At 47.7% G+C, this 27,610-nt stretch overlaps 13 protein-coding genes and 1 pseudogene across 14 annotated transcripts; all 14 read left to right on the forward strand.

Moving 5' to 3' along the window:
- Positions 1-198: 198 nt before the first annotated feature.
- On the forward strand, positions 199-627 carry TEOVI_000395400 (uncharacterized protein; the record flags this gene model as incomplete). The annotated part of the gene is made up of 1 exon (XM_067226783.1): positions 199-627. The coding sequence occupies one exon, from the start codon at positions 199-201 to the stop codon at positions 625-627; it is 429 nt and encodes a 142-aa protein (XP_067082884.1).
- A 455-nt stretch (positions 628-1,082) lies between these two features.
- Positions 1,083-1,799, forward strand: TEOVI_000395500 (uncharacterized protein; the record flags this gene model as incomplete). The annotated part of the gene is made up of 1 exon (XM_067226784.1): positions 1,083-1,799. One exon carries the CDS (start codon positions 1,083-1,085, stop codon positions 1,797-1,799), a length of 717 nt encoding a protein of 238 aa, XP_067082885.1.
- Positions 1,800-4,625: 2,826 nt separating this feature from the next.
- TEOVI_000395600 (methionine biosynthetic protein, putative) lies at positions 4,626-5,810 on the forward strand (the record flags this gene model as incomplete). The annotated part of the gene is made up of 1 exon (XM_067226785.1): positions 4,626-5,810. One exon carries the CDS (start codon positions 4,626-4,628, stop codon positions 5,808-5,810), a length of 1,185 nt encoding a protein of 394 aa, XP_067082886.1.
- A 183-nt stretch (positions 5,811-5,993) lies between these two features.
- On the forward strand, positions 5,994-8,495 carry TEOVI_000395700 (uncharacterized protein; the record flags this gene model as incomplete). The annotated part of the gene is made up of 1 exon (XM_067226786.1): positions 5,994-8,495. One exon carries the CDS (start codon positions 5,994-5,996, stop codon positions 8,493-8,495), a length of 2,502 nt encoding a protein of 833 aa, XP_067082887.1.
- A 421-nt stretch (positions 8,496-8,916) lies between these two features.
- On the forward strand, positions 8,917-11,013 carry TEOVI_000395800 (glycerol-3-phosphate acyltransferase, putative; the record flags this gene model as incomplete). Its single annotated transcript, XM_067226787.1, has 1 exon — positions 8,917-11,013. One exon carries the CDS (start codon positions 8,917-8,919, stop codon positions 11,011-11,013), a length of 2,097 nt encoding a protein of 698 aa, XP_067082888.1.
- Positions 11,014-11,740: 727 nt separating this feature from the next.
- Positions 11,741-13,474, forward strand: TEOVI_000395900 (DNA primase large subunit, putative; the record flags this gene model as incomplete). The annotated part of the gene is made up of 1 exon (XM_067226788.1): positions 11,741-13,474. One exon carries the CDS (start codon positions 11,741-11,743, stop codon positions 13,472-13,474), a length of 1,734 nt encoding a protein of 577 aa, XP_067082889.1.
- Positions 13,475-14,076: 602 nt separating this feature from the next.
- On the forward strand, positions 14,077-14,775 carry TEOVI_000396000 (cytochrome c oxidase assembly protein, putative; the record flags this gene model as incomplete). The annotated part of the gene is made up of 1 exon (XM_067226789.1): positions 14,077-14,775. One exon carries the CDS (start codon positions 14,077-14,079, stop codon positions 14,773-14,775), a length of 699 nt encoding a protein of 232 aa, XP_067082890.1.
- Positions 14,776-15,395: 620 nt separating this feature from the next.
- Positions 15,396-17,750, forward strand: TEOVI_000396100 (myotubularin-associated protein, putative; the record flags this gene model as incomplete). The annotated part of the gene is made up of 1 exon (XM_067226790.1): positions 15,396-17,750. The coding sequence occupies one exon, from the start codon at positions 15,396-15,398 to the stop codon at positions 17,748-17,750; it is 2,355 nt and encodes a 784-aa protein (XP_067082891.1).
- Positions 17,751-18,244: 494 nt separating this feature from the next.
- On the forward strand, positions 18,245-20,137 carry TEOVI_000396200 (leucine-rich repeat protein (LRRP), putative; the record flags this gene model as incomplete). Its single annotated transcript, XM_067226791.1, has 1 exon — positions 18,245-20,137. One exon carries the CDS (start codon positions 18,245-18,247, stop codon positions 20,135-20,137), a length of 1,893 nt encoding a protein of 630 aa, XP_067082892.1.
- Positions 20,138-20,775: 638 nt separating this feature from the next.
- TEOVI_000396300 (N-acetyltransferase, putative) lies at positions 20,776-21,393 on the forward strand (the record flags this gene model as incomplete). The annotated part of the gene is made up of 1 exon (XM_067226792.1): positions 20,776-21,393. The coding sequence occupies one exon, from the start codon at positions 20,776-20,778 to the stop codon at positions 21,391-21,393; it is 618 nt and encodes a 205-aa protein (XP_067082893.1).
- Positions 21,394-21,800: 407 nt separating this feature from the next.
- TEOVI_000396400 (uncharacterized protein) lies at positions 21,801-22,193 on the forward strand (the record flags this gene model as incomplete). The annotated part of the gene is made up of 1 exon (XM_067226793.1): positions 21,801-22,193. One exon carries the CDS (start codon positions 21,801-21,803, stop codon positions 22,191-22,193), a length of 393 nt encoding a protein of 130 aa, XP_067082894.1.
- Positions 22,194-22,658: 465 nt separating this feature from the next.
- Positions 22,659-24,830, forward strand: TEOVI_000396500 (ABC transporter, putative; the record flags this gene model as incomplete). The annotated part of the gene is made up of 1 exon (XM_067226794.1): positions 22,659-24,830. The coding sequence occupies one exon, from the start codon at positions 22,659-22,661 to the stop codon at positions 24,828-24,830; it is 2,172 nt and encodes a 723-aa protein (XP_067082895.1).
- A 312-nt stretch (positions 24,831-25,142) lies between these two features.
- On the forward strand, positions 25,143-26,489 carry TEOVI_000396600:pseudogene (annotated as a pseudogene). The gene has a single exon. A coding segment is annotated over exon 1 (1,347 nt).
- A 220-nt stretch (positions 26,490-26,709) lies between these two features.
- On the forward strand, positions 26,710-27,279 carry TEOVI_000396700 (uncharacterized protein; the record flags this gene model as incomplete). The annotated part of the gene is made up of 1 exon (XM_067226795.1): positions 26,710-27,279. The coding sequence occupies one exon, from the start codon at positions 26,710-26,712 to the stop codon at positions 27,277-27,279; it is 570 nt and encodes a 189-aa protein (XP_067082896.1).
- Between the last annotated feature and the right edge of the window lie 331 nt (positions 27,280-27,610).

Raw genomic sequence — 27,610 nt, forward strand, 5'->3', positions numbered from 1 at the left:
CTCCGCCGGGAGGGATAACTTCGGCATGCACCTGGCATCATCTTTCCAACACCCGACCAAACAGTAATGCCAACAGTCGTCCATTGCTGCCGACAGGCCTGCGTACGGCGCTCCGCTGTGACACTTCAAGAAACCCCCCTGGAAATCGGCGCGGTCCGTGCCTCGTTTTGCGGTTCGTCCTCCTTCGCCTGATCGCCCATGCGCTGGAGATTCCCATTCCTTCATTTACGTACCAGTCAGCAGGCGGCTCTCGCCCGCCACGTTCTTGGGTATGCGTTCTCCCGGGCGAGGTGGCGAAAGCTAGCTCCCACTCCTGGGAATGGTGGCTCCTCCGGCACGTTTAGTTTTTCTGAGGTCTCCGCGTTCGCGTTGAAGCCCGTCGGGAAGCGGACTGCCGTCGCACCAGTTTTTGCATTACGGTTGGGCGCTCCTACTGCGATTGGTTTTTCCGACTCTCCCGCACTTGTCGTCAATTTGGAGCCCCGCGCCGTTGCAAGCGGCGATGGGCGAACCACGCTGTTCCGTCGTGCCGAGGTCCCATGTTCTTGGAAGGACTCCTTTTTCGACGAGAAACGTCTCTTAGCAGGGAGCGTCGCATCACCTCAGAACGTCGGCACGGGGACGTGACGGAGGCTGATGGATCTTCCGTCGCAGTGTTACAACTAAAGGCGTATGTCCACTGGGGGCACGTTGCTTGACGGGTGCGGTGACACGTCGGTCGTTGGGTCTGATCGTTGTGAGACTGTTGCGGGCAGCGCACCGGTTCCCTGTGGAGGAGGGTAGAACGTGTCTTTGGCCTTCGTACAGGCGGCGCTTGACACCGACGCTACGAGGGAGTGGCCCATTTTTTAGTGATGCGTATCCTTGTCTGTTGGGCAGTTGGGGTGAAGAAGGGTCGAATGATGGCGCCTCCGTTGATTTTCTGCCTATACGTTCTTTCTGAAATTATTGACCGTTTCCTTTTCTTTATACCTGATTGCTCATCCTTCGTGTGGCATATTTTTTTTCGCTTTAAATATTTTGGTAGGACATTAATAGACGGTACTATCTGCTATTGGTGGAGTTCTAAGGTAGCTGTAGTTATGGACGCCGCAGATGCCACCGGAGGGGGCAGCGTAAAGCCATTGGCTGAATTAATTCAGCTAATCCGTGTCCGCGGTGGCGTTACAAAGGAGTGTGCACGCCCTAGGCGTACTAACGATCATTCGAATGACCTTTGCGCTGTACCCTTTTCGTTACCTGTGTGGAAAAGGGCGCGAGGTCACAGTCCCCCAAGGGCCGCTTTACCAGTGAAGGAGTCGGTGTCAAGGCGACCTGAACTGTCAACAACAGTGAGAAGACGACGACGACGAATGGAAGGTTGCCATGCGGTGACTACGAGAAATGTTTCTACCTGTTCGGCTGACTTTCAGATTATGGAAAAATTATCAGTTGGGGCGTATCACTTGACGTACGTGCACGTCGATCTTTATCATCACGGGTTGAAACGTCTGATGGACGATGCGGTGCTTAGGACAAACCCGAAGAAAATCGTTGGACGCAAGTGCTGCTATTTAAAACCCGGCACAGATCTTGTGGTGACTGGTTGCGTAATTGAATTCACTAAGAATGATCTATCTGTGCAAGTGGCCCCGGATAAGGGCATTGACGTGGACGTGGAGTGGGTGAAGTTGGAGGATGTTTACGTCCCGGAAAACATTGATAAAGTGAGAGTACGTGTTTCCGATGAAGTGCGCTCGGGATTACAGAAAGTAAAAGAGGCTCCAAAAGAGATGAGGAGAAGGTTTGCTTCACAGTAATATTCTAATGGGCTGTACATCAAGTTCTATTGAAACGTGTGCAAGGAAGTGTTCACAAACGCACTAGTAGTCGAAAGTAATCCCTTTTAAATTAGATAAAACGTACCATACCTGTATGCCATTTACCCCTAATATGGAGCACCAACCCCCGTTGTGTGCATGGAAATGGCCCTTTGGTTACCCACTTGTATCCTTCCCTTGGGGAGGCATTCGATTGCAATATCGAAATATTTCCCTTATAAGTTTTTGCACCTTTCCGTGCAACGTTATGTGTATGTATGGGGAAATTGGAAGCGTTGCAGCTGTTTTTGCGACGACGGTATTTCCACTAGTGTGATTCTGTAGTTAGTGGAATATTCACAGATGCTGTTTTTCAACTTTTTCTCTCTCATATATATATGTATGAGGGGGATCGGTTACTTTTCTATGAGTTTCTCCCCTCTACTAATCTGTTCACTCCACATCGGCTGTGCTGCTGCAAGTGTAAGTGATGGGGGTGGTGAGATGAAGTACCGCCTCTTGAGCTTCCAATGTGGATGACAATCACTGCCTGTGTAGCGAATTGCTGTACATATGTATATGCGTGTGCATGTGTGTCTTGACCACCATAAGAAGTTTTCCCACTCCTTCGCATATTCTCATTCAGTTTTTCCTTACACCTACATCTCTGTTTTCGTTCACATTACGTTGTAAGGCTACTTGCTCCGGCGCTCGTCCTTTGTTGATTTGTACGGGACTATCACAAACATTTATTACATATAAGTATATATATTTGTAAGAACCAGTCACAGTTTGCTATACGGGGCCGTACTACAGTGTCTATGCACTGTGGGCGCATTCGTCGTTGGATGGTGGTTACATGAGCGGAGCACATTAGTTTGGACTGTAGATATTGAAAGTTGTAAGAACCGTGGTATTTCAAGGAAAAGTTCGGGTTTAGTAAGCTGCATTCGGATTGTACTCCGCCTCATTACGGGAGAGCTTCATTCGGCGGTTAATTGACTTCCGCGTTTTGACCCTCTTTTGTTATTTTACTGATGCTTTGTTTTAGCGGCGAGTGGTTGGCTGTGAAGCGCATAGCCATAAGAGTCTCATATAACTTAGACCCTCGCAACCTACTTTTCAAGTAGACCGTTTGAGCATTTTGTTTGGTGATGGAAGACATTAGCTTGCGCGGAAAGTGAGGAGATTAAGTCATAACCAGTGCTGGATGGTTTGTTGCGAAGCAACGGATCAGACTCCTGTATACGGCACCGATTTATTAGTTTTCAGGATATCGTAAATTGCTCCTCTTCAGTTGGGTGGTGCTTAATTTTCTTCAGGAGTCGCGAGCTTAATTTTGCACCATTCGTATGTTGTTTGCTCTTGTATACGTTGTTCGTTTTTTTTTTTCGTGGGGATTCGGCGTAGAGATACCTGAGGAATGACAACAGCATGAATGAGTATGATGGATTTATGGCACTGTAAGTGTTACAAAATTATGGTGCACGTACGGTCAACCGCTGTCAGTCGACTAAAATGCCAGCACATGTTGTATAATCAGCACTTTCCTTTCCCCAATGGGATTTATGTGAGTCCTGTGTCTCATCAGGAGGACTTTGCTGAGCCAACGGTAGACTCATTCGACACTTTATTTTTCTTTTTTTCCTGGGTGTCAAGATGGTAGGTGAAGGTGTGGAGAAAAGTGTACTCTCGGCGTGGGCACCCAAACTGCTGAAAGTATTTGCGTGACGACCCCTCCTCGTCGTAGCTATCACGGTTCCACAATCGTGATATTGCCAAAATACTGATTTTACGTAACAGCGATAGTGTGTTAACTATCTTAACTAAAGTTTTAATAAACCTAACTTCATTATTGCCACACTGCCTACTTTATGTTCACCACTTTCGTTTTAACATTTTGATGTTGCACACGTTTTTGACGATGCGTACGAGGCAACTGGTTTAACTCACGGTGGGAAGGTGCTTACACTGTGTGTGGTTTACGTTAGCGGAGTGCATCCATTTGTTCACCTGCTTTTGTCGTGGGGGTTCAGACTGCTTTCACTCAATGAGGGAGGGGGAAGGGGAATGTTGCCGTCTTAATTACTGGTTTCCCCTGCGTGGTTAACCTTACACTTCACGGAAAGGAAAATGTCTCCGACCACTCGTTTACACGGTAGCTGCCCCGTGATTTGCAACTTCAGAATTATGTCTGTTGTACACCTACGTTTTTTTCCTTGCATAGTTTGCTATGTGCACTTCATCGCCGGTTGGTACGTGTTGATAAGTTCATGGTTCGTTTATTGGCGAGGCATAGTTTGTGTGTTGGTAACTGTTGACATATTTTGTAGCTGTATAAGATGAAAGCTGTGTGATCGAAAGTTTTTCTGCCTCATTGATACTAGATTTTTTTGTGCCACATATATACAGGTTTTCTTGAAGATCTATTTTTTTTTTTTTGCGTTCTACTAATATCGTTTTTACTGCACATGAGCACTATTTTAGGTGTGAAGCACCAGCCGTTATGCACGGCTCGTATATACGAAGAGGGTGGGGACTTTATTCGCTTAAAGATGTTCTGGAGGATATATCTGATTCACTCGTGCAAGCCTCTTACTGTCGACAAAACGTCGTACTGGGCGCTTGAGTCTAGGGTTTATTTTTTGCTTTTTCTTCGCCGATAATGATAATAATAACACTTCTGCAGAGTTCCACCGAAGTTGTTCGTATACCTCCATAAGTGTTGCCACCGATACATTTGCAGTGTACCTCCGACGCATGCAACGTCTCCTTCGCTCTTAGTAAAACATTTACCGAATCTTCTTTCGTTTTCACTACGAATAGATGGGGATAGTCCGAGTACAGAGGCCGTTGTTGTGGCTGTTGGGTGCCGTGTTTTTGCTATGGGTTTTACGAAGACAGCGCCGATGCAGCCGATTTTTTGCTTCTTTAAAAACAAGTATTCTAAAGAAACTTACGTGCAAACGTTTGGGGAGAAAACAACCCCGCGTGGCTGTCAGAAAAGTTGATCTATTTGTAGAGAAGGTGCTCGCCCAGGGAGGCTTACAAGACGTGGATAAGATAGTGGGTATTTTCCCGCGACACTTCGAGCTTGTAGGCCATGTGGTCGTGGTAAAACTCAACCGCGGAATAGCACGGGATGTCTTTGCACCGTATGCAAGGGCGCTGGCAGAATCCTTTTTTCCACGAGTTATTGACGTTGTGTTGTTGGATACCATGGGAATTGTCGGGGAGCTTCGGGAGCCCCACCTAGAAGTACTGTGGTCGAGTGCCACTTCCCACTTTAGTGTGAACGATAGTTTACTGAAAGTCACCAAGGAGCGAGTGCGCAAGGCATCGACCTTTACCTCAGAGGACGCGGAGTTGCTCGGCTCATGCGCAGAAGCGGTAACATTTACAACTCATGTCGAAAATGGGGTCCGGTATAGCTTTGATGCATGTAAGGTAATGTTCTGTAGTGGGAATGTGACCGAGCGTATGCATTTTGCTTCCATCATAGCCAAGGATGAGGTGGTGGTTGATATGTTTGCTGGTATCGGTTATTTTACACTACCACTGGCCATCAATGGCGGTGTGAAAATTGTACATGCACTAGAAAAGAACAAATACAGTGCGTTGTATTTGGCATTTAACGCAGTTCAAAATAAAGTCAGTGATTTAATAGTAATTCATTGCGGCGACAATAGGGACGTGGGATCGGAGTTGTGTGGTCGGTGCGATCGAGTAATAATGGGTTATATACCATCGTGCGAGTCTTTTTTGCCCCGTGCTATTTCGTTTCTGAGGCGTTCGACGCGTGGGGAACCAATGGGGGTGGTTCATTATCATCTCCTTTCAGAGAAAGATCAGGTCATAAACACTGTAACACATCACGTGCGGTCTACCTTGGATGAAGCAACTACATCGCTTATGCGTATCGTGAACTTTCGCATGGTGAAATCATATGCGCCGAAGCGTTTTCATTTTGTGGTTGACATGCATTTTAGCAGTTTACAGGAGCCGGAATAAGTCGCGGTCGTTTGGACGGTTGAGGAAATGGTATGTTGTGTGCTAGAGAGAATAATAGGATGTATTAGCGTGACTATACTGTTTACATTGTTTCTTTTTTAACCTGTTTAACAACTTGTTCCTGCGGAAAGTCTTTTGTACCCACAAGTATCAATCTTCACAGTTGGTGTAAATCAAGTCATTATGAGGTCGTTGGAGGTGCAGAAAGACTCCATATTGGCTGCAATAGTTATGGAATGCGTTAAAAATAAGCCATCCAACACCAGTTATCACAGTTCTGTGTTGTACCAGCGCCTTAGTGCACCAGAGACACGGAATCTCGTTTACCAATGCTGTTTAGAGCTTGTCGACGATTCTCAACGGCGCCGAGATATAGGGCAATTGTTGCTGAACTACATTTCCAGCTTTCCACCCTCACAAACAACCCTGCAGGCGATTGCTAGTAAGTGTAAACCGCACGCAGCAAGTCGTTCCCCCTACAGCAGCATTTACCAGGAGTTGAAGGTAGTGGTTGAAACGTACCTGAACCACAAACCTCTTGGCTATATGCTTGGTCGTACACTCCAGCCTGAAAAGGAGAGCATCACATTTCGTCAAAGTGAGTTGAGCATTAATCCAGGTTACATTCAAAAGTGTAATCTGCAGCCGCCAGTGACACAGGGTACGGAAAAAGGCAAACACGTTGTTCCCTTTTCTGGCTGGTCTGATGATGATATCACCTCTACCGCAAGGGAAAAGAACAAGACGCGCAGTCGGCTGTGGACTGTCAAGTATCAAGTAGTTGGTTGCAAAGACTATGTCAATCAGTTGCCACTGGAATGTACTGAAACCCTTATTGAACAGCAAGTTCGCGTGCTCAATTCGTTCTGGGAAAAGTACAATACTAGCGTTGAGGTTGTTCGGGCTACGTCGTTTTTAATTAAACTTATGTGCGACGCGTATGTTTCAAAAATCCCCCTACAATCCAACTACTCATTCTTCCGTGCGGTAAGCATTTGTTATCTTCCAACATTGTTCGAGATGATGAGCAGTACTTACGCCTGCGTTCGTAGTCACGTGTACGACATATTGTTGACTTTGGGCATGCACTTCCAGCTGGTTGACACACAAGGACTCTTCCCTGGTTGTACCGAGGCGTTGGAAGAGGAATTGATCTGGTTACTGCTGACAGTCCTTAGGAAGCAGTCCATGTGTGAGGGAGATGATGAGATGATATGGACGATAGCGGCGAAGTGCACAATTGTAGTGATACCCCGACACAAACATCACCTTATTGACTGTCGGGCACTCTATCAGTTGATGAAACTTCCGACGGTTATCACGTTCCATCCTCATCTCTACACCACCTTTGCCGAGGCTTTTGCTAAGGGGGTGTTGAGGTGGGACCCGTCAGGTGATGATGCGGAGGACATGATCGCCCTGGATGAGGATGAGTTCAACAAATGCGGGAATCAACCTGTCGCGAAGTTGCTCTTCCTGTACAGACAAGCAATGACATTAGGCGCGCGGCTAGCCTTTTTTCAGGTTCTCTTTACACATACGGTGATGGTGTTACAATCCCGCGCAACGTTGCCGCGATTGTATCCACGAATATTAAGGCGATGCTACAGTGAGTTGGTAAGAGTGGGATTTCACTGGCATCTTCACTCGTTGCTTTTTTACCAGTCGCGCCAAGTTTTTCGTGAACTCCCTGGCCATATTACGTATGACATGGACGTTGAGGTTGTTAGGGATTACAAAATGGAAGTGACGGCAATAGTACAGTGCATGTTGCAAACCGTTGAAGATAATGTGCGCCTTCCAGACGTTATAAGGAGCGCGTTTAGAAATGCGGTGGGAACGCGTGTGGAGGAGCGGACTGCCCTTGCCAGGGTGGTATCTGAATGCGTAACTTTGATTCCAGCTATGCTGGAAGAGGATACTGACGGCGTACTGTACAACATTGGGTGGCATACGGCACTATACTGTATGCGATTAAGCCGTGAAAAGTTGGATTCTGACGAGAGTGTAGCCTTGTTGGACAAATTGGCAACCAATCTGGTTTCCTTTTCTGAGTTTAAAGATCGCACGGAGCTCACAAAGATAAAGGGAGCTTGTCCAGATATATTAGCTGCGCTGATGTTCTTAGGTAGGAAACATCCCAACCAAGCTGTGGAGCCGTTCAGTATATTAATTGAAAAATTTCTCCATGACACTGCGGTAGTTGACAGCCAAAGCGTCATGCAATTGTACTACAGACTCTTTGGTTCCCTTGCCATTCAGAATGGGCCGTTTAAGGGCGCTCAGCGGGCTGACATTTCGCAGTTGCTTTGCAGTGAGCAGCTTGTTACTGCGCAGCCCATTATAGACGGTATTGGTTCACGTGTATTGTGGGCCCTCTACCGTTCGCTCTGTACGGTGCAAACCGCTTCTGCCTGCCGGGCCCGCCACGTATTGGCTTCTTTTTTGGAGGAGTTGGATACTTCCGGTGGAAGCAGTCATTCCTACTCTTGGAAAACTATAATGGACGACCCATACCCCCCTGTGGCACTGATAGGTGCTCAAAGGATTCTGCAAATGTGCGGCAGAACCGCCTACGACCGCTTCGACGAGGCAATGAACACACCAGAAAAAAGTGAAAAGTGTGACTCAGTGTACGTCCTCGCTCTCAAGGTCATCCAATTAGCAGAGTCAAGGAAAGAGTGATCATACGCTAGATGCAGCGGTGACCGTTTTGTCTTCATACCTTTCTTTATTCGTTCACTTTATGACCCTTATTACTGCTGAGCTCATCGTTCTATAAGCTGCATGGAGCTTGCTGGAGTTGACCAGTAAAAAATTTTGCTTTCCTTATTTTCATGAGGGTGAAGACGCAGAAAGACGTAGAGGAACTGTATTCTTCCTTTTTCACCTGTGAACTGTTCTTTGAACTCTGTTTGTGGTGTAGCAAGCGGTTTACGACGAATTACTGTTGCATAAATCTGGTGTTAAGTTCAAACCCCTAAGTCACTTTTAAAGAACTCTAATATTCAGGAAAGCGATATTCTGCGAGCGACTCCGTTGCTGCTGTCCGTGTAGTTGACGAAATTTAACGTATTAGGGCTTGCAGGGGTTCTCGACGCACTCAATGGAGGGAAAGAGCGTAGTAGGTGGTTCTCACAAACTTGCTGATGGGAGTTCTTCCTGCGGCACGATTGGCGCAAACCCGGGTTATGCCGGTACAAGCACCCCGTTGGATGCCAGTTCTTCGTTGTATTTTGGGAAGGTAGTAGAGGATGCCGTACCTGTGAGAGTTGAAGTTGGAGAAACCACCACACGACACACCGATCCACAGGGTGCGTCCGTTCCTCTGACCAGGAAGGCAACCGCTAAGGACCGTATAGCAGTAGAAAAGACATCGGATTTCGTATTTTGCGACGAATGTGGTCAAAACATTCCAGTCTCCGAGTGGGCGGATCACCGTGAACATCCGCGAGTGGTGGAACATGTTACCTCATGGGTGGGTAGATTGAACAAATTATTGATTCGTCTTTTCATCGATTTTTTCATGTGGGTGCTCATGAATATTTACTTTCGGGAGGTTGTGGTGGTTAACGAAAAGAGCATTCCAAAAACTGGTGGTGTTGTGTTTTATGGTAACCATCAGAATCAGTTTATCGATGCTATGATGATCCGTGCAAACTGCGGCAGGCCCGTGCGATTCGTTATGGCGGAGAAGTCGTTTCAGAGACCGATCATCGGTCTCTTCGGCCATATGACGGACGCAGTGCCGGTTATAAGGCCGCAGGATGCTCCTCTCAACTCTGGTGAGGGGCGTCTTATTCGCATGGATGGAGATATGATTTATGGGGAGGGTACAAAGTTTACAATGTGTCTTTCCGACAGGGATGTCATAATATGGTACAGAGAGGATGTAAAGTGCACCGCACAGGTTTTGAAGATAAACTCTGACACGGTGCTGCAGTTAACTATGCCCGTTGCGGCATGTGATGCGGTGACTAAGCCTGTGGGGTTTCAAGTGTCTCGGCGCATCGACCACTCTGAAATGTACGCCAGCGTTTATCAGACGCTTCAGAGTGGGCAATGCATCGGCATCTTCCCAGAGGGTGGGTCGCATGACCGCACATCGCTGCTACCTCTCAAGGCAGGTGTCGCTTTATTTAGTCTCGGAGCGGCGGTGCGTGGCATAGACGTCAAGGTTGTGCCGTGCGGACTAACCTACTTTTACGGCCACAAGTTTCGCAGTCGGGCTCATGTTGAATTTGGCGAACCAATTACACCCTCGGCGGAGGTTGTGGCGCTTTTCAACACTGACAAACGCAAGGCCACTGGCATTTTTTTGGAGCAACTAAACGAAGAACTACGCGGCTTTACCATAAATGTGCCCAATATGAGTGCCCTAAACTTTCTTCATGGATTTCGACAGCTGTATCAACCACAAAATTGTATTTTGGCGACACGGGATCACCTACGTCTGACGCGCCGTCTTAGTGTAATTATGGAGGAACAAAAGGGTAACCCAGAATTCATTGACTATCGAAGTAGAGTAGAAAACTATCAGGATTACTGTAATGCACTGCTTGTTCGTGATAGCCAAGCGGCGACACTGGGGAAATTGGGATCTAATGAAGCGCGACAGCTTCACTTGATGTTTCGAAGGTGTTTTACTCTATTTTTGATGGGTGTTATTTTGGTACCGTTCTTTGTTGTTGGGCTCCCCATCGGTATTTTAGCAAAATCCTTATCTGAGAGGCACCGCAAGAAGGCCCTTTCGCAGAGTAATATAAAGATTGTAGGCACCGACGTAATGGGCTCGTACAAACTCATTGTAGGTTTTATCAGTGTGCCTGTCGTATTCTCAATTGTCTCAATTATCACATACGTGTACACCGATCTCCGTACTGCGTTAACAGTCTCAGTTTGCCTTCCCATGACAATGTACGTTTCTCTGCTGATTCTCCAGGAGGCCGCAATTGAAATGCGAGCCGCTCTGCCCCTCTTCATGTCGTTGATATCCAAACACAAACAGTTTTGTAAACTGTACGAACGACGCCGTGCTTTAGTGGCATTGACTAAGGTGCTCGTGAAAAAGTGGGATCCCGAGTTAGAGGAGGAGTTGCAGCATTACGTACAGGAGTCTAAGCAGAGCATGAAACTGCGTGAACCGTCATTGTTTTCCTTGCGGCACGGCGGGCTGCGCCGGCTTGCGGATATCAAAAATTGAGGAACAACTCCACTAACTATATTACTTTCAGTAGCTTTTTTTTGCTATCTTCCATTGAAAGTTATCGACTCTTTTCGTAGTTGGGTGGATGTTTTTAAATCGCACGATATCGTGTCACACCTTGGTCGTCCCGCGGCACCCCCTTGGAATTGAGGTGAACCTGCGTATAAATTGTCTTCGAAGTTTGCGTGTGCGTACGAGTGACGTGGCGTACGGGTGGCTGTGTTTGTGGGAAGGGATTTGCTCCGTAGTTCTCTTTGTTCTGTTAATGTTAATGGCTGTGGAGAAAGGTGGCATCGTGTGTGGGAGGTTCAAGTGGAATAGGGGAACATACCCGAGCATGGGTAGCGGCATCTTTTTTTGCGCGGGGAATTATGTCCCTCTAATGCATGAATGATCGCACGCTTCTGGAGTTGCAGTAATTTATTCCGTGCTGATATGGTAGTTTCTCCCCTTCGACCACGGGTAGCGGTTGGACTCATAGTGTGCACCCCCAATTGTGACATTTCACCCACCATCGTTTCGAGATGTCTTGAGGTTTTGATAGCACCTAACTGAGGCCGCCCTCCAGGCACCATGCCCCTGCGGCATGTTGCTTAAATATGTCGTGCAAAGGTTCCCTTTTTGTTCACACGTGGTGTGTGTACTTATATTCTCTTTCCTTCTTACTTGACTAGGGGGCAGTTAGAATCGTATACACCTGTGGACGTTGGGAGGCACAGAGGGAATGCAAGCGATAGGAACTTCGCCAAAGGCGCCTCTAGAGGGTGAGAGGGATTTACTTAAAGGGAGAACTGCAATGATTTCGATGCCTGATTGGTCCACAATGTACACGTGCAACCCTGCAGGGAATAAAACATTGTTTGAGTTAGAGGCAATTGTTGTTAAGCGGCTGGAACTTCTGGGTTGGATCGACCAGCTGCTGAACTCACCGAACATGAAGAACCTCAGTCAACTACTTGACGAAGTGGGGGCCCACCTGCCACTTGAACGACGCAAACAGTCAACTCAGCCCGCGGCAGATCACGTCGTCCTTGGGAGAGATAGTGTCGATGGCAGCACTTCTGACACCCCAGGATCGCGTGCACCGCGGCACTCTTCTCGCTCATTAACGGCCATGTTGTCAACGCAGAATGTCTTTGTGTTTGAGGGCGACGAGGATCTTCTTTCCCATCGGCTGGCCCGTTTTGTTTTCTGCATGAGCGAAAAGTGGCGCAAATGGTTCGTGCGCACGGAAGAGATGCTCCTTCGTGCAAGGCTCAGGCTCCAGCTTGCAAAATGTGAAGCTGATTTTCTTCCCAACCTCATGAGACTGAACGGTCTTCCTTGTGACGCCCTTACGGACGATCAGCAACAGGACCCGCGCCTGCAGAAGTATATCATCTACCATACGGCTGTGCAAGGCAAGGGCCAGCTGCGCCGGGCCGATGAGTATTTTTTGGTTCCGTTGTCTCTAGCCACACGCTTGATAAAGGCGCGTAGTGTCCTTTGCTTGCGGGGCCATGCTATCCTTCACCGAGATCAGGTTCAAGAAGTGTTTGTAACCATGTTCTTATCGAAACTTAACAAAGGACTCCACGAGGCGTACCTCGCACGCATGAAGCTGTCGTCACACGAAGATCATGATGAAAGAGAAACCGTGATGAAAATGCTGGATGCTTTTTTGGAGTATTTTATCGAGGACACCATGAATGAGGTGCAGGAAGCTTCGGCTGGTGCTGTAGGTGCTGGTGATGTGCGCCATCTTGCGCAGACACACTTCCCCCTTTGCATGCGTCAGGTGGACGAGCACCTTCGCCGTGAAGGTCACCTTAAGCATCAAGGGCGCTTCACATACGGACTGTTCCTCAAAGCGATCGGTTTGTCGATGCAAGATTCTATGGTCCTCTTTTCTTCTTTGATGACGTTGAAGGCTGGGGCTGCCGGGAAAGGGGACCCTGAAAGTTTTGCAAAAACATCGTACGGGTACAATATACGTCACAACTACGGTATGGAGGGTAAGAAAACTAGCTATAGTTCACTCTCGTGTACATCATTGCTGGGTTTGCCCCCAGTTGTCGATAAGTTTGATTGTCACGGTTGTCCGTTTCGCTTCAAGAATGAGAGTGCATTCCGGGGGGTGTTGTTAAAAGAACAGCTCCACCCACTTGGAAAGGGCCACTCATCAATTAGGCTTGCTGCAAGTGACATTGAAGATATTATACAGGATTGTAAAGGTCAGCATTATACACGGGCCTGCTACAAATATTTCATGGCAACCCATCCAGGCGCGCGCCGCGATACGTTGTTTCGCTCCCCACACGAATATTATGTAACAAGTCGCGAAATGACTGATAAGGTGGGGGACTCTCTATCTGACTCAACCCCAGCACATGAAACGCCCGGCAGGGATAATTTGAAGCGTTCGATCTTCACACCCACCTTGCGCGAGGATGTAGTCCGTCCGCGTGATTCTTTGTAGGTGCTGTGCTACCAGTCTTGTTACATTCTCTGTAATTGCGCACATATCACTGGTTGGGCGGGAGAGAGGGTGCGTAGGTGCTGTATAAGGTGACTCAGGATCCTTCGTGGGTAGAAGCGTATATATATATATACTTTTTTTATATGTGTTTGTGTTTGTGATTGTTTGGTTGTTGCTACTATCGCATAGAAGTGGGGTAGTTGTGACGTATATTTTGCGAAGGTATCATAGAGAGTTCTTGTATCTTGCTTGAGCGGCCCTCTTCAACTCGTGCTTCATAGATACACATCTTTATAGATTGTGAGGGATTACAGAACTGGTTTGACATGCGCCGAGCAAACGCTTTAGGATGGCGTTGTTGGTATTGTGTCCGCTTCTTTTTTTTGCATACAGATTTTTTTTACGTTGCTTTGTTCCATACCAACAAGCGTTACCCTTGTGGTGCACACAGCCTCATAGTAGGGCTTTGCTCCAGGTGTCTTCTTTCTTACCCCTTTGATCCCTCCTTGAAATGCTTGTGAGTGACGAAAAAACATTTGAACTCAATTTCGTATAGGTGGACAAATAGTGACTTAAGAAGGAACTTTCTCCTTTCGCTTCGCATGCTCCGTTCCCCGTGGACTATGCTGTGTGGTGTCGGCCCACCGGGTCTGGCGCCAAAGCGGAAGCCAAAGATACGGATCGAGAGTGGTTATGAGCGGGAGAACCAAAAATATTACGAAGAGCGTGGGCACTTTTTTTCCGCCTTTGCAAGCATATCTATTCTATCACTCGGTTGTACCTTCCTATTCGTCCCTTTGTATCGTATGTACTGCGCCCCTACCGGCCGCGGCGCAGACCCGAAGTTCTACACGCCACAGGCTCAACGGGACCGAGAACAGTTGAATGAAATGTATCCTGTACCCAAGAAGCTCCTCAAGGTGCGTTTTCTGAGCGATGTTGGCAATACGATGCCTATTGCCTTTGTTCCACTGCAGAAGGAGGTGGAGGTCTTGATAGGTGAACCTGCTCTGGCCTTTTACTCTGCATATAACCGTAGCAACCGCACTCTTTTGGGTGTTTCGTCCTATACAATTGCACCACCGGAGGCAACAAACTACCTGAATAAAATTCAGTGTTTCTGTTTTGAAGAACAGCGGTTTAAACCACATGAGTTAGTCGAGATGCCAGTTTTCTTTTATATTGATCGTGACTTTCTTAATGACCCGATGGTAAACTGGCTAGACGAGGTTATTGTCAACTATACTTTCTTCAACTTAGAGAAAACTAAGGACATAATTTTTCGGTCGAATTTAGCGTAGCACATAAGCGACTACTTGTCCACATGGGGAAACTGAAGAGGCCTTAAAACCGCACATGTTACGGAAAGACGAGGGCTGCATGGACTACCAGGCGGTTTCGTACGCTGTGTGAATGAGTTGTAGTTGTCAGTCGCGGGTAGCTACCTGTGAAAAATGTCTCAGATTTTTTTTTTCCGACGCGCGCCGCGTGTATTTTATCGTGTGTGGCGCAGGACGGTGTCGCCTACCACTTACCGGACGTTTATAAAGGTCAAATGCCTCCCTCACCCTCCGTCACATACGTGTATGTGCGTTCGAAAAATTGTGTGGTGTTATGAATGTACGGTTCCCTGCTGTGTTTGTATTTCTCTTACTTCCTTTTTGTTACGCCTTTAAAAATACATTCAGACTTTATTTTAGTCTCTGAAGTGAACTAGAATTTTTTGTTTTCGATAGTCCGCGCACCGCAATTACACGACTACGTGTGGGGACGGTACTGTTGTGTAGCTATCAGCTGTCGGAGGGGTGTGAATCAGGTGCCCCGTCCAAGGATAAGAAAAAAAATACTGAAAAGAGGAACATATATACATTAACACTAACGAAGAAAGAAAGAGACGCTCAAAAGGGGGCAATATCAGGGGATGAATGTTCTCATTGGAAAACGTGAGCTTTTTGCATTCGCGGAACGCTACTCCGAGTGCCGCATAAAGGAGTATGCAGAGCTGGCAGATGGTGCCATACTGTGTTCTTTGTTCGCTGCCGTGTTTCCAAATATGCGCATTCGGACTGCAACATCGCAGACGCACACACGTTCTCAGCTTGCGCATGCAAACTGGTCAGCTTTACGCAAAGCGTTAAGTGCTGTTGGCATCCCTCCGTCGTTGCTTAACCGTGAAAGGCTGCAGTGTGGCGATGCTGAAAGCGGCTTCTCCGCCCTTGTGCTTTTCTACTTTTTGTTTCACCTGTCGAGGCGCAGCGACTTCTCTGCAGAGTTCGCCGCTGATGTCTCTGAAGAGCTCACAGAGTTTCTTCAGTCAGTTGATTCCATCGCGGCACTTGTTGCTGGAGGCGCCATGTCCTTAAGCGCGGTTCCACTGCCTTTACAAGAGCAATTGCGAGGTGCTATTATGAGAACACGTGAAGGATGTGGGCTTCCAGAAGGCGGGAAGGAGAGTGGAAGAAGTTGTGGTGATACGGGCTTAGACACTGCTTGTCCCTCATCTGTTGTCCTTGCTGTGCAGATGGATGGAGGAGATAATGAAAACAACGAGAAAACAACATCGGATGACCTAAAAAGGCCGCCGAGTTTCAGTTCTCCCGAAAAATTTGCTGAGAGGAAGGATGACCGAGTGCCTCAAGAGACAGGGGGAAACGAAAGGGAAGTCCACTCCGGTTATTCAGTCTGTAGGAAGTGGAAACAAGATGACAGAGAGTGTGAAGAGGCATATGACACTATCGACCACTGCGATAGCTGCAGGGGTGGCGATGCTGGGTATCGTAGAATGGCTGCTGGTGTGGCGGAGGAAGTGGGTGATGAGTTGATGGCGCCCATATTTCAACAAAATCGTGATCTTCAAGAGTTACTAATGGTCAAAGAAAAGAAGTGTGAGGAATTAAAAGCACAGAACTTAGAACTACTTGGCCACTTAACTAAACTCCGCATCCAGTATTCGATGGAAAAAGCTTTGCCCTGGCAGGGTGACGATACAGCGAACGAATCTACCAAAGTGGAGAAGGGTGAACTTCTAGCATCGGAGGAAGTGCAACACCTGCGCTCTGTTCTGCAGACCACAAGATCGGAGCGTCGCCGACTTGCGGCAAAGGATGGTGTTCCTATCGATGAACTTCTGGGGGGCATCGTTGATGCGGAGACGGGAGAAGTAATTGATGTTGAAAACGAGGCCACTTTGCTTAATGGTGTGCTCGCTGATGTTCTTCGTGATATTCCTCGCGATCGGCGCGAGGCCCAGAGATGTCTTTGGCGCATTGTGTCCGCCTTCAACGTTTTGGAAGAACGTCTTGCAGTTGCAGTTGGTACACAAAAACCGAATTGTGAGCGAGTGAAAAGGGAAGCAAATACGATCTTTGGTGATGACGGTGGCGAATGTGGGTCACCTGCTTCGGTTTTCCGCCCCCCCACCACTCCGTGCACCACCGCAAAACTTGTTGAGTCTTGTGATGATTCATCAATGTTTGATCTAAAGGCCCCCGCCGACCCTTCTTTGTCGCCTGAAAACATTTTCTCGCGGTTAAAGGAGGAGATGATACTGCGACAGAGGCGATTTGAACGCCAGCTTATTCAACTGCACGACAATGAGGCACGACTGCAGAAACGTATCCATGTACTACAGAACAAAATCTGCCATTTGTGTCAGAGGTCTCTGGAACGTGATTTGACGTGGAAGTCCTTGTGCGCTGCAATCTGTGAAGCCGAACGCACTTCACTTCTTGTTGCAGATGCGGAGAGTGAGGAAGCGGTGGAACGGCTGCTGGAACAAAGGAATGCATGCTACATACGTGCAGACGAAGTATCGGCTTCGCTTATGCGGGACCAAGAGGAGCAAGGTGATGCTCTTATTATGCCCGGTGGCCATGAGAACGACTGCCACGATGTGTGTGAAACAATGAAGGTGCTCCTTGAGAGCGTTACGCAGGACAGAGACAAACTGTTAAAGGAACTCGAAGCTCTGCAAGACGTGGGTGAAACTGGGCGCAATCAAAGAACTGAGCACCAGCAACGGTTGTCAAAGGGTGACTTGAGAAAGTCTGTGCGAACGCTTCTGCAGGAGGAGGGTCACTCGAGCAATGGGGAGTGGTTTGCGCAAACAAGCACGTTTTTTCCCTTTGCTTCCTCACCTTCAAAACTTGTGCTGAAGAATTCGGTGTCCGCAGCACAACAGGAGGACGGTCGACCCCTTCATGGGGGTCGTTGCCCATTGCCTCCAGGGGAAAACCTTTCTGCGCTGCTCTCATTGCCTGGAGTGATAGGACGGTAAAATTTCCTCAAGCAACTACCTGTTTGCCTTTCCTCAAGTAGAGTTGCTATAAAGACATAGACTTTTTACACTTATGTTTGTCCATAGAGTTGGGGAAAACATAGATTTATTTAATGAAAGGGTTAAGTGATCTCATCGATAACCTCTTTGCCAGTGGTAATAGCCCCATTTTTTTGTTCTCTCAACTCTTCCATTTCGTTTTGTTTCGCGGAAAACCCTTTTTCCAGAAGAGATTCTGGGAAGTGTGTGTGTGTGTGTGTGACAACCTGGTCACTGGTCTGCGGCCATAACCGCTTTTCTTTTGAGACCCAATGCGCTTCATACGTGTGACTATGTAGCGTTTTTTGTCACGTTTTGAGCGTTTCGGAAGGAGTGCATGTTTTTTTCGTTGTGCGCGAGGGCTTCTTAACCGTTTCTGTTTATTAAAGTTTATGCTTGTTTTATCTCTGTCTTATCTCTTAGGTTTTAGTGCATAGCGGTACTTTACACGTACCATGTACACCGTGGCTCCTGCTCCGGGTTGTCTTTCCCGCCAACTGCACGTTTCTGGACGTAATAAAAACATTAAAGACATTGATCTTGGTGCTGTTTTCTTTACGCATGAGGATAAGGAGACTCTGGCCCTTATTACATCGTTCGACCTTTCACATAACTGCATTGAAAAGTTACTACATCTGGATGCCCTCGTGTCTCTTACAAGTTTGGACGTGAGTCACAACCGCATTAACGTTGTTGGCACACTCCCTATTACCATCACACGGTTGAATCTCTCTAACAACGGGTTGGTAACGCTTGACAACGTTGGGGCACTGCGAAATCTGCGTGAGCTGGATGTGAGCCACAATAGGCTCGATTCCTTTATTGGCCTGCGGTCCATTTCCACGCTCCAGATATTGAGGGCTGACAATAACCGTATTTTTAGTGTGTCGGAGCTGGGCTGCATGACCTCGCTGCATTTTCTCAGTCTTGATCATAACGTGATTAGAAATGTCAACGAGCTTGTCTTTCTTACATCGACCAAGCACCTTGAGATGCTTTCGTTATGTGGTAATCCCGTTTCAAACATGAAGGGATACAAAAAACTTATAACTCAGTTGTGCCCCGGTCTTCTTTCCCTGGATGGATTGCCTCTTGCAAGCGACACATCGGAGTGTGTCGTTGATGTGCCGGACGACGACGAGGAGGATGAGGAATTACTTACTCCTGTCGCACGACTAGGGCCGTGCCCGGCCCCGCACCCGCTGTTGAAGACTAATCGTGCCGTCCATGGTGGAAATGTTCGCGTTAATGGCTTTCTTCTTGTGGAAGGACAAGGAGGTGAGTCGGCTACTGGAAAAGGCGGCCGTGCAGATTCCTCTGTTCGCCGTTCTGTAGTTGCTACCAAGTGCTGTGGAAACAAGCAGTCTGCTGCAACCGAAACAGGAAAGCCCCCGGAAAATGATCTTTCGAGCATCAAGGTTGCTAGTAGTGATACTTCCGTGTCCTCAAAGCAACGGGACTCTCTAAATGTGGGCCCAGAAGGATCAGAACGGCCCCAGCGGGGAATGCAAAAACAGCGGAAGCTGCAGCAACTGCAGACTAGAGGGTCAGGCGTTGAAGCTCCTACCATCTCTAAAACCACTTCTTCATACGCCAGTAAGATTGCATCCAAAGTTTCTCATCATTCAAGCGAGGAAAAAGACGGGAGTTCATCTTTTTCCGGTTCCCAACCTTCGCGAGATACCGAGCGATTACTGCGGGAGACACAGGTGCTTGTAGAGGAGCTTAGGAAAGAAAATGGATACCTGCGCGCGCGCAACAAGAAGATTGAGGCCCAGCTGAGAGAGGTGCGCAGAGTTGTGACGCACCAGCTTGACGATATAACGGACCTAAGAAAGCGATGTGCTGCTGCCGAGAGCCTTGTGGCTGCGTCCAAAGAGCAAATGGAAAAAGTTAAACGGCACGCGCGTGCCACTGGAAAATACACACACAGTGCGGTGGATGCTATGGCTCTGGAGCAGGAGCGCCTGCGGGCAGGTTACGAGGCTCAGATTGCGGACCTCAACGTGCAGCTGAGGGACGCGCAGATGCGATCAAAGAAAGCGACAATGTGTCCTATCCAACAATCGAGAAGTGGGAAGGTCCTAACGTTAAACACAGAAGATATTAATGGTGCCTGCACCGAAATTGAAATATCGTTGGGAGAGGGTATGAGTAGTCCTACGAGAGAGGGATGTGAGTTATCTCTTGTTTTGTCTCCCACCGACACGACGACAAGCGACTCGGAACGCTCTGTTACACGCGACTTTTGTGATGATGCTGGAGTTTTGAATGGCAGTGTAAACACATCCGGCATCCACAAACCTAAAGGCACGAGGGACACCGAAGAGAGCGCGTGTCTTGAATGACTGTCGTAGTTGCTGTTAGTGGGAACCGTAACCATCTTTGGAGTTTTTTTTTTCGCACCTCCTCCCCTAAGGCAATGTGAGTTCGACTGGATACATCACTTGATCATGCCTGCCTGGGGTGAGATACTGGTTCCTTGGGCAGACTGTGAGGCAGCCATCTGGGGCACTGGTTGATTCACGTAACATTTAGTTCTCCTGTTACCTGCAAGTGACGGAGGTGCAATTGTAGCGGCTAGGTGACGAGATCTGCCTTTGTGTTTCATGAATACATTGTGGAACTTGTAGCATCCTGCGTGTTGTCCGTGCGTTAAGGTTCACCCCTGTCTATTTGTGAGTGGTGAGTGGGGTATGAATCTCATCCCTTGAAAACATTTTTCACTTTGGAGTGCCTTGTTTTTGCTGCAAATTGGGGTCTTCTGTCCTTTGGTTGTATATTTTTTTTCTCCCCATTTACGGCCTTTTTCCAGGTTGCTTTTCGGGACTCCCCATGTTTTGTCGCTTTTGTGGTTTACGGTCGTGCTAGAGCCATTAAACTTTTATCTCAATGATTTTTCTTCCCCGCCGTCACGGTGACAAACACAAACGTGTATGTATGTGTATCCGTGAACTGTACATTTAGAAGACAAAGGAACAAGACCATGGTATCCAACGGTAAAACCAACGGCAACGAGCGGAGCATAACCGGACGGGAACTCCGACCTGTTGAAGGACTTCAGATACGTGTACTTGACGATCCACGCTTAGTTGAACGCATCCGCGTTTTAGATGGGTATTGCTTGCCTATTAAGTACGGGGACCACTACTATGACACGTACGTGCGGCCTTGTGCTCACAGGTATAGCCAAATTGCCCTCTTTCACGACATGCTTGTGGGGAGTTGTACCTGTAGACTTGAGCGCACTGAGGATGAGGATGAGTTTTTTCTCTATATCATGACGATTGCAGTACTTGAGCCGTATCGGCGGCTCGGTGTTGGTAGTCGGTTGCTTGAGAGCGTCCTACGTGCAGTGGCTAGCGAGACGAAGGTACGCGTCCGGCAGGTGACGTTGCATATGCAGGTGAGTTCTCCAGTGATTGAATTTTACAAAACGTTTGGGTTTGAAGTAATGGAAAGAGTGCCAGACTACTATACAAACTTGGACGAATGTGACGCCTACCTCCTCCGCAAGGTGATTGACCAACCCCATCTTGAGTCAAAGCAACATCAAAATCGAAAAGCAAAGGGGGGTGCTGGAAAGGGTGGGAAGGCGAAGTGAAAGCAATGGGAGTATGGTGAAGAAATAGGGTTAGCTGCGCGAATTTGTACTTCGTCGGTGCATGCGCGCCCCGGAATGAGCGTTCCATGGGACAATGACGCTGCTGCTTTCTTCCCCCCCCCCATAACGAGGAATATAAATAGTTTAAATAAACACATAAAAGTGTGTACCTTCGGTTAAATTATATCCTCTTGAGGGCATTGTGTCGCTACCTCGTTCTTGGTCTTCAATCTCGACTCGCCATTTTTTTTTTTATACCTCCTTTGGTGCTTCGGCAATGCGTTTCGTTACCTGGTCAACAGCGGAGGGAGGTTTTCGAAGGATCGTTGGGTAAAGAGTTAGGTAGATCGTGATAATTTCCGGAGTCGGAGGGGCTGACAACAAGCAACAGCTACCGGGCAACGACAATGCGTTACTATCCCACTGGTCTTGACCGTGATTCACACATTTCAGGTGTACGCCCCGGAGGAGGGGCTCCAGTTTCACACGACGTAAACAAACGAAGGGACAATTTGCCTGATCATGTGTTTGCCTCCATCCGTGAGGAGGTTCTAATGGAGGAGCGAATGCGCCATGTAAATGCGGAGGCGCGAGCCCGTGCACAGCTAATACAAGCCTCAGGCACACACGGAAAACGTATGGCCGGTGGTTCTGTTGGTGATGATCGCCGCGAGCTTGAGCGGGTGTCGAGTGCAGAGGCAGTGAATGCTCGCCATCGTGCGCTGTTGGAGTTATATTCACTGGAGATGGAGGGGTGGAAGGAAGAATTGGCAGAGCGGGGGTTGAGCATAGAGATGTAGAGTGGAGGGAGCAAGGCATGATTATCCTTTCCTTTGTTTGCTGTTTACACTGGCCGTGCCGGCGGGGGGTTGTGTGCCGTTTAGTATGTATATCAGCTGTGCTTCCCTTATGGACTGGCCGCGGCGCGCTGCCACACGTGGGGTGACCCAGCAATCAAAGTCGGCAGCAATTTGTGTTCTACCCTTTCCAGCTTTTTTTTTTACACACTGGCTTTCCGGTTAGATATTCATTACTTGGGTTTTTCTTTGGGTACCTCTTTTTTTTCCATTCTTGGAAATATGCTTTTCCTCTCTACACACACCGCTCCCCAAACACTAGTGGTTTATTGTTTGTTACGGGAGAAGGGGAGAAAGTAGAGGCGGGGAGAAGGTTTTGCACCAAGCACGCAAAAACAACAAGAGAAACAGTAGTGACAGGGCTGGGAAGGAGGAAAAGGGAAGAACAAGTTCTTATTACCTCACTACATGGATCTTGCACAGGCAAAGACTATTCTTGATGCACATGACCCCAGGGTTGTTCGTGTGTTCCAGGAGAGCGTACCGGAGCTTGGCTTGCGGCGGCTCGACGCATGCGTTCTGGAGTACCTTTTGAGGATGCTTGAGGGGCAGATGAACCCAGCGTCATACCTCCCGGAAAAGACGATTGAGCAGACGCTCAGACTTTATTTGAATGAATTCCAAGTTTGCCCGGATGAAAATGCTGTGGATTCGGCTGTGGTTTCCATATGCAACGCCATGGAGACGAGCGGGCTGGTGCAAAAACCCAAGGAGGATTCGAGTCGTCTTGTTAATGCGGTCAGCATCGGTAGGCAATACGAGGAGAACCTGAAAAAGGCGACGATGATACGGACTGTGGGTAGGGCGGCTGTAGTTAACACAAATGCGGACTGGACTTGGGAGACAAAACGCAATGCAGCAAAGGAGACCCGCAAAAAGCGGAAAGAGGAAGAAAAGAAGTCCATGCTGGCAGAGGAATATGAGGAGTTCCTCCAAAAACGTGGTATTGCCAGTGCAACCGCCATAGTTAAAATCCATCACAAGAGTGACGGGGTACAGTACACTACGGATATACGGTGCGAGAATATCCGTATCCACATGGGCAAGCAGGTGCTTTTGGATAACACGGAGCTCACTATACTTTCAGGTCACAAGTATGGGCTCGTTGGGCGCAATGGAACGGGCAAAACAACACTGTTACGTGCGTTGACGGAGCGGGAGATAGAAGGCGTGAGTCCGTTTGTTCAGATTCTTCATGTAGAACAAGAGGTGGTGGCAGGAGGGGAAACTCCACTCGAAGTTATACTGTCAGCCGACGTGGAGCGCGAGCAATTACTGCGTGAGGAACAGGAACTGCTCAAGCGCAGCGACGACGAAGCCAACAACCGGTTGAAGGACGTTTATGAGCGGTTGTATGCTATCGAAGCGCATAGTGCGGAAGCACGCGCGTCAGCTATTCTTAGTGGTTTAAGTTTTACACGCGAAATGATGACCAGTCCAACGAAGAACCTTTCTGGTGGTTGGCGTATGCGTGTGGCATTGGCACGTGCACTGTTTGTGGAACCGGACGTTCTGCTGCTGGATGAGCCTACAAACCACCTTGATCTCTTTGCCGTTCTATGGCTTGAGCAGTTCTTGAGGGATTGGAAGCACACACTTGTGGTGGTTTCCCATTCTCGATCCTTCTTAAACAATGTGTGTGGCGAGATCATCCATCTTGATGACAAAAAGTTGCACTACTACACAGGCAATTACGATCAGTTTGAGATTACGCGTGTAGAGCAGTTGCGGCAGCAGCAGAAACACCACGACGCACAAGAGCGGCAGCGTGCTCACATGCAAAAATTCATCGATCGCTTTCGTTACAACGCTAAGAAGGCCAAGATGGCCCAATCGCGTATCAAAACACTTGAACGCATGGAAGTTGTGGCTGCCGTGAAATACGACCCGCAGTTTTCTTTTAAGTTTCCAGATCCAGAGCCCATTTCTGGGTCATATTTACAGTTGGTTGATTGCGAATTCGGTTACAAACCGGGGACAACGCTATTTCGCGACGTTAACATGGGTATCGACGAAAACTCTCGGATTGGTCTTCTGGGTGCGAATGGTGCAGGTAAGTCAACTTTCATGAACATTTGTTGTGGAAAATTGGAACCGCGCCAGGGCCATGTGGTGCGCAACCAAAAAATTCGTGTTGCTCATTTTGCACAACACCATCTTGAGGCGCTCACACCCCAGCTTTCTTCTGTTGAGTTCATGCGCTCAAAGTTTCCGCAAGTGGAAGATCAACAGTTACGTGCCCATTTGGGCTCTCTTGGCCTTTCGGGTGATAAGGCACTTCAACCCATATACACACTTTCTGGTGGGCAGAAATCACGTGCCGTACTTGCTTGGATTACCTTCACGCGACCTCATCTATTGTTACTGGATGAGCCGACGAACCACCTCGATATTGACACCCTTGACGCCCTCATCGAGTCGCTTCTTGATTACAAAGGTGGGTTGGTGGTGATATCGCACGATGAACACTTTATTACATCGGTGTGCGATGAGATGTTTGTGTGTGGTAACGAGACAATAAAGAGATTTGATGGAGACTTCTCAGAGTATCGGGATATTGTTATGAAGCAGATGCGCTGAGAAATGTTTTCTATACGTTAAGCCTTCGATCCAGTTGATCAAGAGAGCGCTCTCAGTAATACGTATGGGGGAGGACATACGAAAAAAAAAAGATTAAACATAAATCTATCGAGGTTTTTTTTTGTATACGAAGTAAACCAGCAGGATACCAAGTTTTTTTTGTACCCTTCAGTCATTTTTTTTTTGCCTTTGCGTGTTGCTAATGGAAATTACAAGTACGTTATTCTGCTGTTTCCCTCCACTTTTGAGCTCTGCCGCGCTTTGGTCTAGGTTGTTGTGCCCCCGGGAGTGATAGAAGAAAAAGTGGGGGAAATGACAAAACAGCAGATGTGCCTCCGAGATTTTTTTCTAAAAGGGAAAAAAGGTATGATTAAAGACGCTTGTAGTGATGTGATTGATCTTCATGTTGCTGTTAAGGGGGACGAGTTGGTTGATGCCTTTTCCTCTAAGGAGAAACATGAATTTTTGGACTCAATGCCACCCATGAAGCATTCTACCGATGTCTCTGCGTCATGTTACCTGGACGATAACGTGCCAGAAAGCTCCAGCAGTAATCACGGGGAGGGTTCCACTTTAGCAAGACCCAGTGGCGTAACCGCTTTCCCCTTTCAGACGAAACATGTTGGTAAATACGGCGCACTGACAACACGTAGTAGCAAACGCCCTCGTTCAGGGGCTCAGACATGTCTGGATTTTGGTCAAAGTGACATTGGTGGCGTGACCACCTGCAGGATATGTGGAATGATTTATAACGCCGTTATGCCTGAAGATATACGTTTGCACAGGAGGTTCTGTCGACCCCAGGCACTCTCCAACAAAAGGCGTAAGGAATTAGATGCTGCTGATGGTCATTGTGTGTGGCTTGCTTCAAGAGATGTTATCGTGCAACTCGATAGACTTGCTGGGTCTCAACGACAGAACTTGGCAATGCAGAGAAGATACCGCGCCGGTGCAGCGCCAGTGTGCCTTAAAGTGCAAGAGTCCACAGCAGATGAGTTCATTTGCTATGTACTTGAGTGCGGTGCACGGGGTTTAGCACGCAGCGCCGTGGTTTCTCGGTTTGTTGAAGCTCTGCAGTTCGATGACGTCACACTACAGGGTGAATCAGATTATTGCTTGGTCGCTGTTGTGCAAGTTTATTTGGAGCGACTCGTTTGTGTTGTGGCGGGGAGACCTGTCGCCCGTACACATGAACCTACGCTACTCCCGTACAAGAACCATTGCGAAACAGCACTTGGAGGGAAGCAGTATTTGGAAACTTCACAGAAGACCCTGTGTGATGTACCGTATATATGGCTACAAAGTGAGTTGGTGCTTGCCACCACATGGAGGGGGTGCTTGCAACAGCAAATAGCACCCGCAGTAAAATCGCAGCGGGACGTTACGCGAGACTTTTTCAAATGTAGGGGCATGGCAAGCGAGAAGAAGTTTGAGGATTTGCAGCAAACTCGTTCTCTTGGCGACGCTGCCTTAAGTCGCGCCCTGTCCACTTTGGGTCGTCATGTAACGTACGGCTGCGCGTTGTGTCCGCGTAGGCAGTTTTCGTATGACAGTAGCGTAGTTAATGAAAGCGTGTTGCATCGTGTCGCTGGAGTTATGGGATGTGATGATGTTTCCACTTTGTACACCCACACCGGTGCGTCGTCTCATTTTCAATAATCAAAGGAACGTACAATTTTCTATAGGGACTGTCCACCAATGTGGCGTTGAGAAATTCCGTCCCATGTCATAGAGAGTCGCTTTTGTATATTTCACCTTTTATTCTTTTGTTTTTTTTTTTGAAATTCAATCTAGTTCTCCTTTTTTTTTTCTTGACATTTTGTTGTGCTGCATGCTTCCTCCTGGTCGTCTGGTGGGGTGGACGTTGTAGCGGTGATACATGGAAGGAGCTCTCTTTCTGGAGGGCCGCAATGTCGTTTTCTTTTTTGTTCCTTTTAAAAATTTATTTGTCGTTGCTGTGAAGCATGACGGTGTGGAGGAGCAGATGAGGTGTGTTTTGGTTTGGGAAGATGAGAAGGGTCTTTTCAACGTCATAACTGCTGATGGTGGCGGGAAATGGTACCGATTAATGGGCCGTGGGCGCATACGCGTTATGTTTCGTGTGGTGGCGACGGTTGCGGGAAGGGATTTCTTTCCTCCTCTTCTTGTTCATAAATTTAAAAGACCTTCGATTTTCCCTTTCCCCTTATTTTCGTGGGAGCTGCCCCCTTCTTTCTTCCTGCCCACCCGTCCGTACTTCGGGCCGCAGCGGTGCGGAGGCGTTTCTTATCCCTTTTATCCTTTTCCTTTTCCTTTTTTGTTTGTTTTGTTTACTGATTTATATTTTAAAGGCGTTGGGGTATTAGAATACAACAAGGACGCGATGTATCTGCTCCTGCGGTGTTTTCTTCCCCTTTTCAGTTTTGTGCATGTAATTTGTCTTCCCTTCTCTTATGGAGGTGGTGGTTGAAGGGAAACAATGTTCGAGAGAAAGGTTAGAAAGTGTGCGAGAATTAAACGAAACTTCTGCAGAGAGAGTTGAGGTTGCATTAGATCATTTCTTCACATAATGAAAGGTTAAAGCAAAGGGTAGGGGAAATAATCGAAAGCGTGGATGTACAAGGACATCAAGTATTCAGAGGAGACTTCTCTCAGAAGTTTACTTTCTATTTACTTTGTCTTCTTTGCTTAAAAAAAAAACTCTTGCTGTAACCTTGCGGTTACGGGAAACTGTTTTTGTTGTTAGCTTCATGGACAAATTTTGTTCGTAGGTCTTAAAGGAAGCAACTAAAAAAAAAAAA

The sequence above is a fragment of the Trypanosoma equiperdum genome (assembly GCF_001457755.1).
Source record: "Trypanosoma equiperdum strain OVI genome assembly, contig: ctg_842, whole genome shotgun sequence".
NCBI classification, from domain to species: Eukaryota; Euglenozoa; class Kinetoplastea; order Trypanosomatida; family Trypanosomatidae; genus Trypanosoma; species Trypanosoma equiperdum.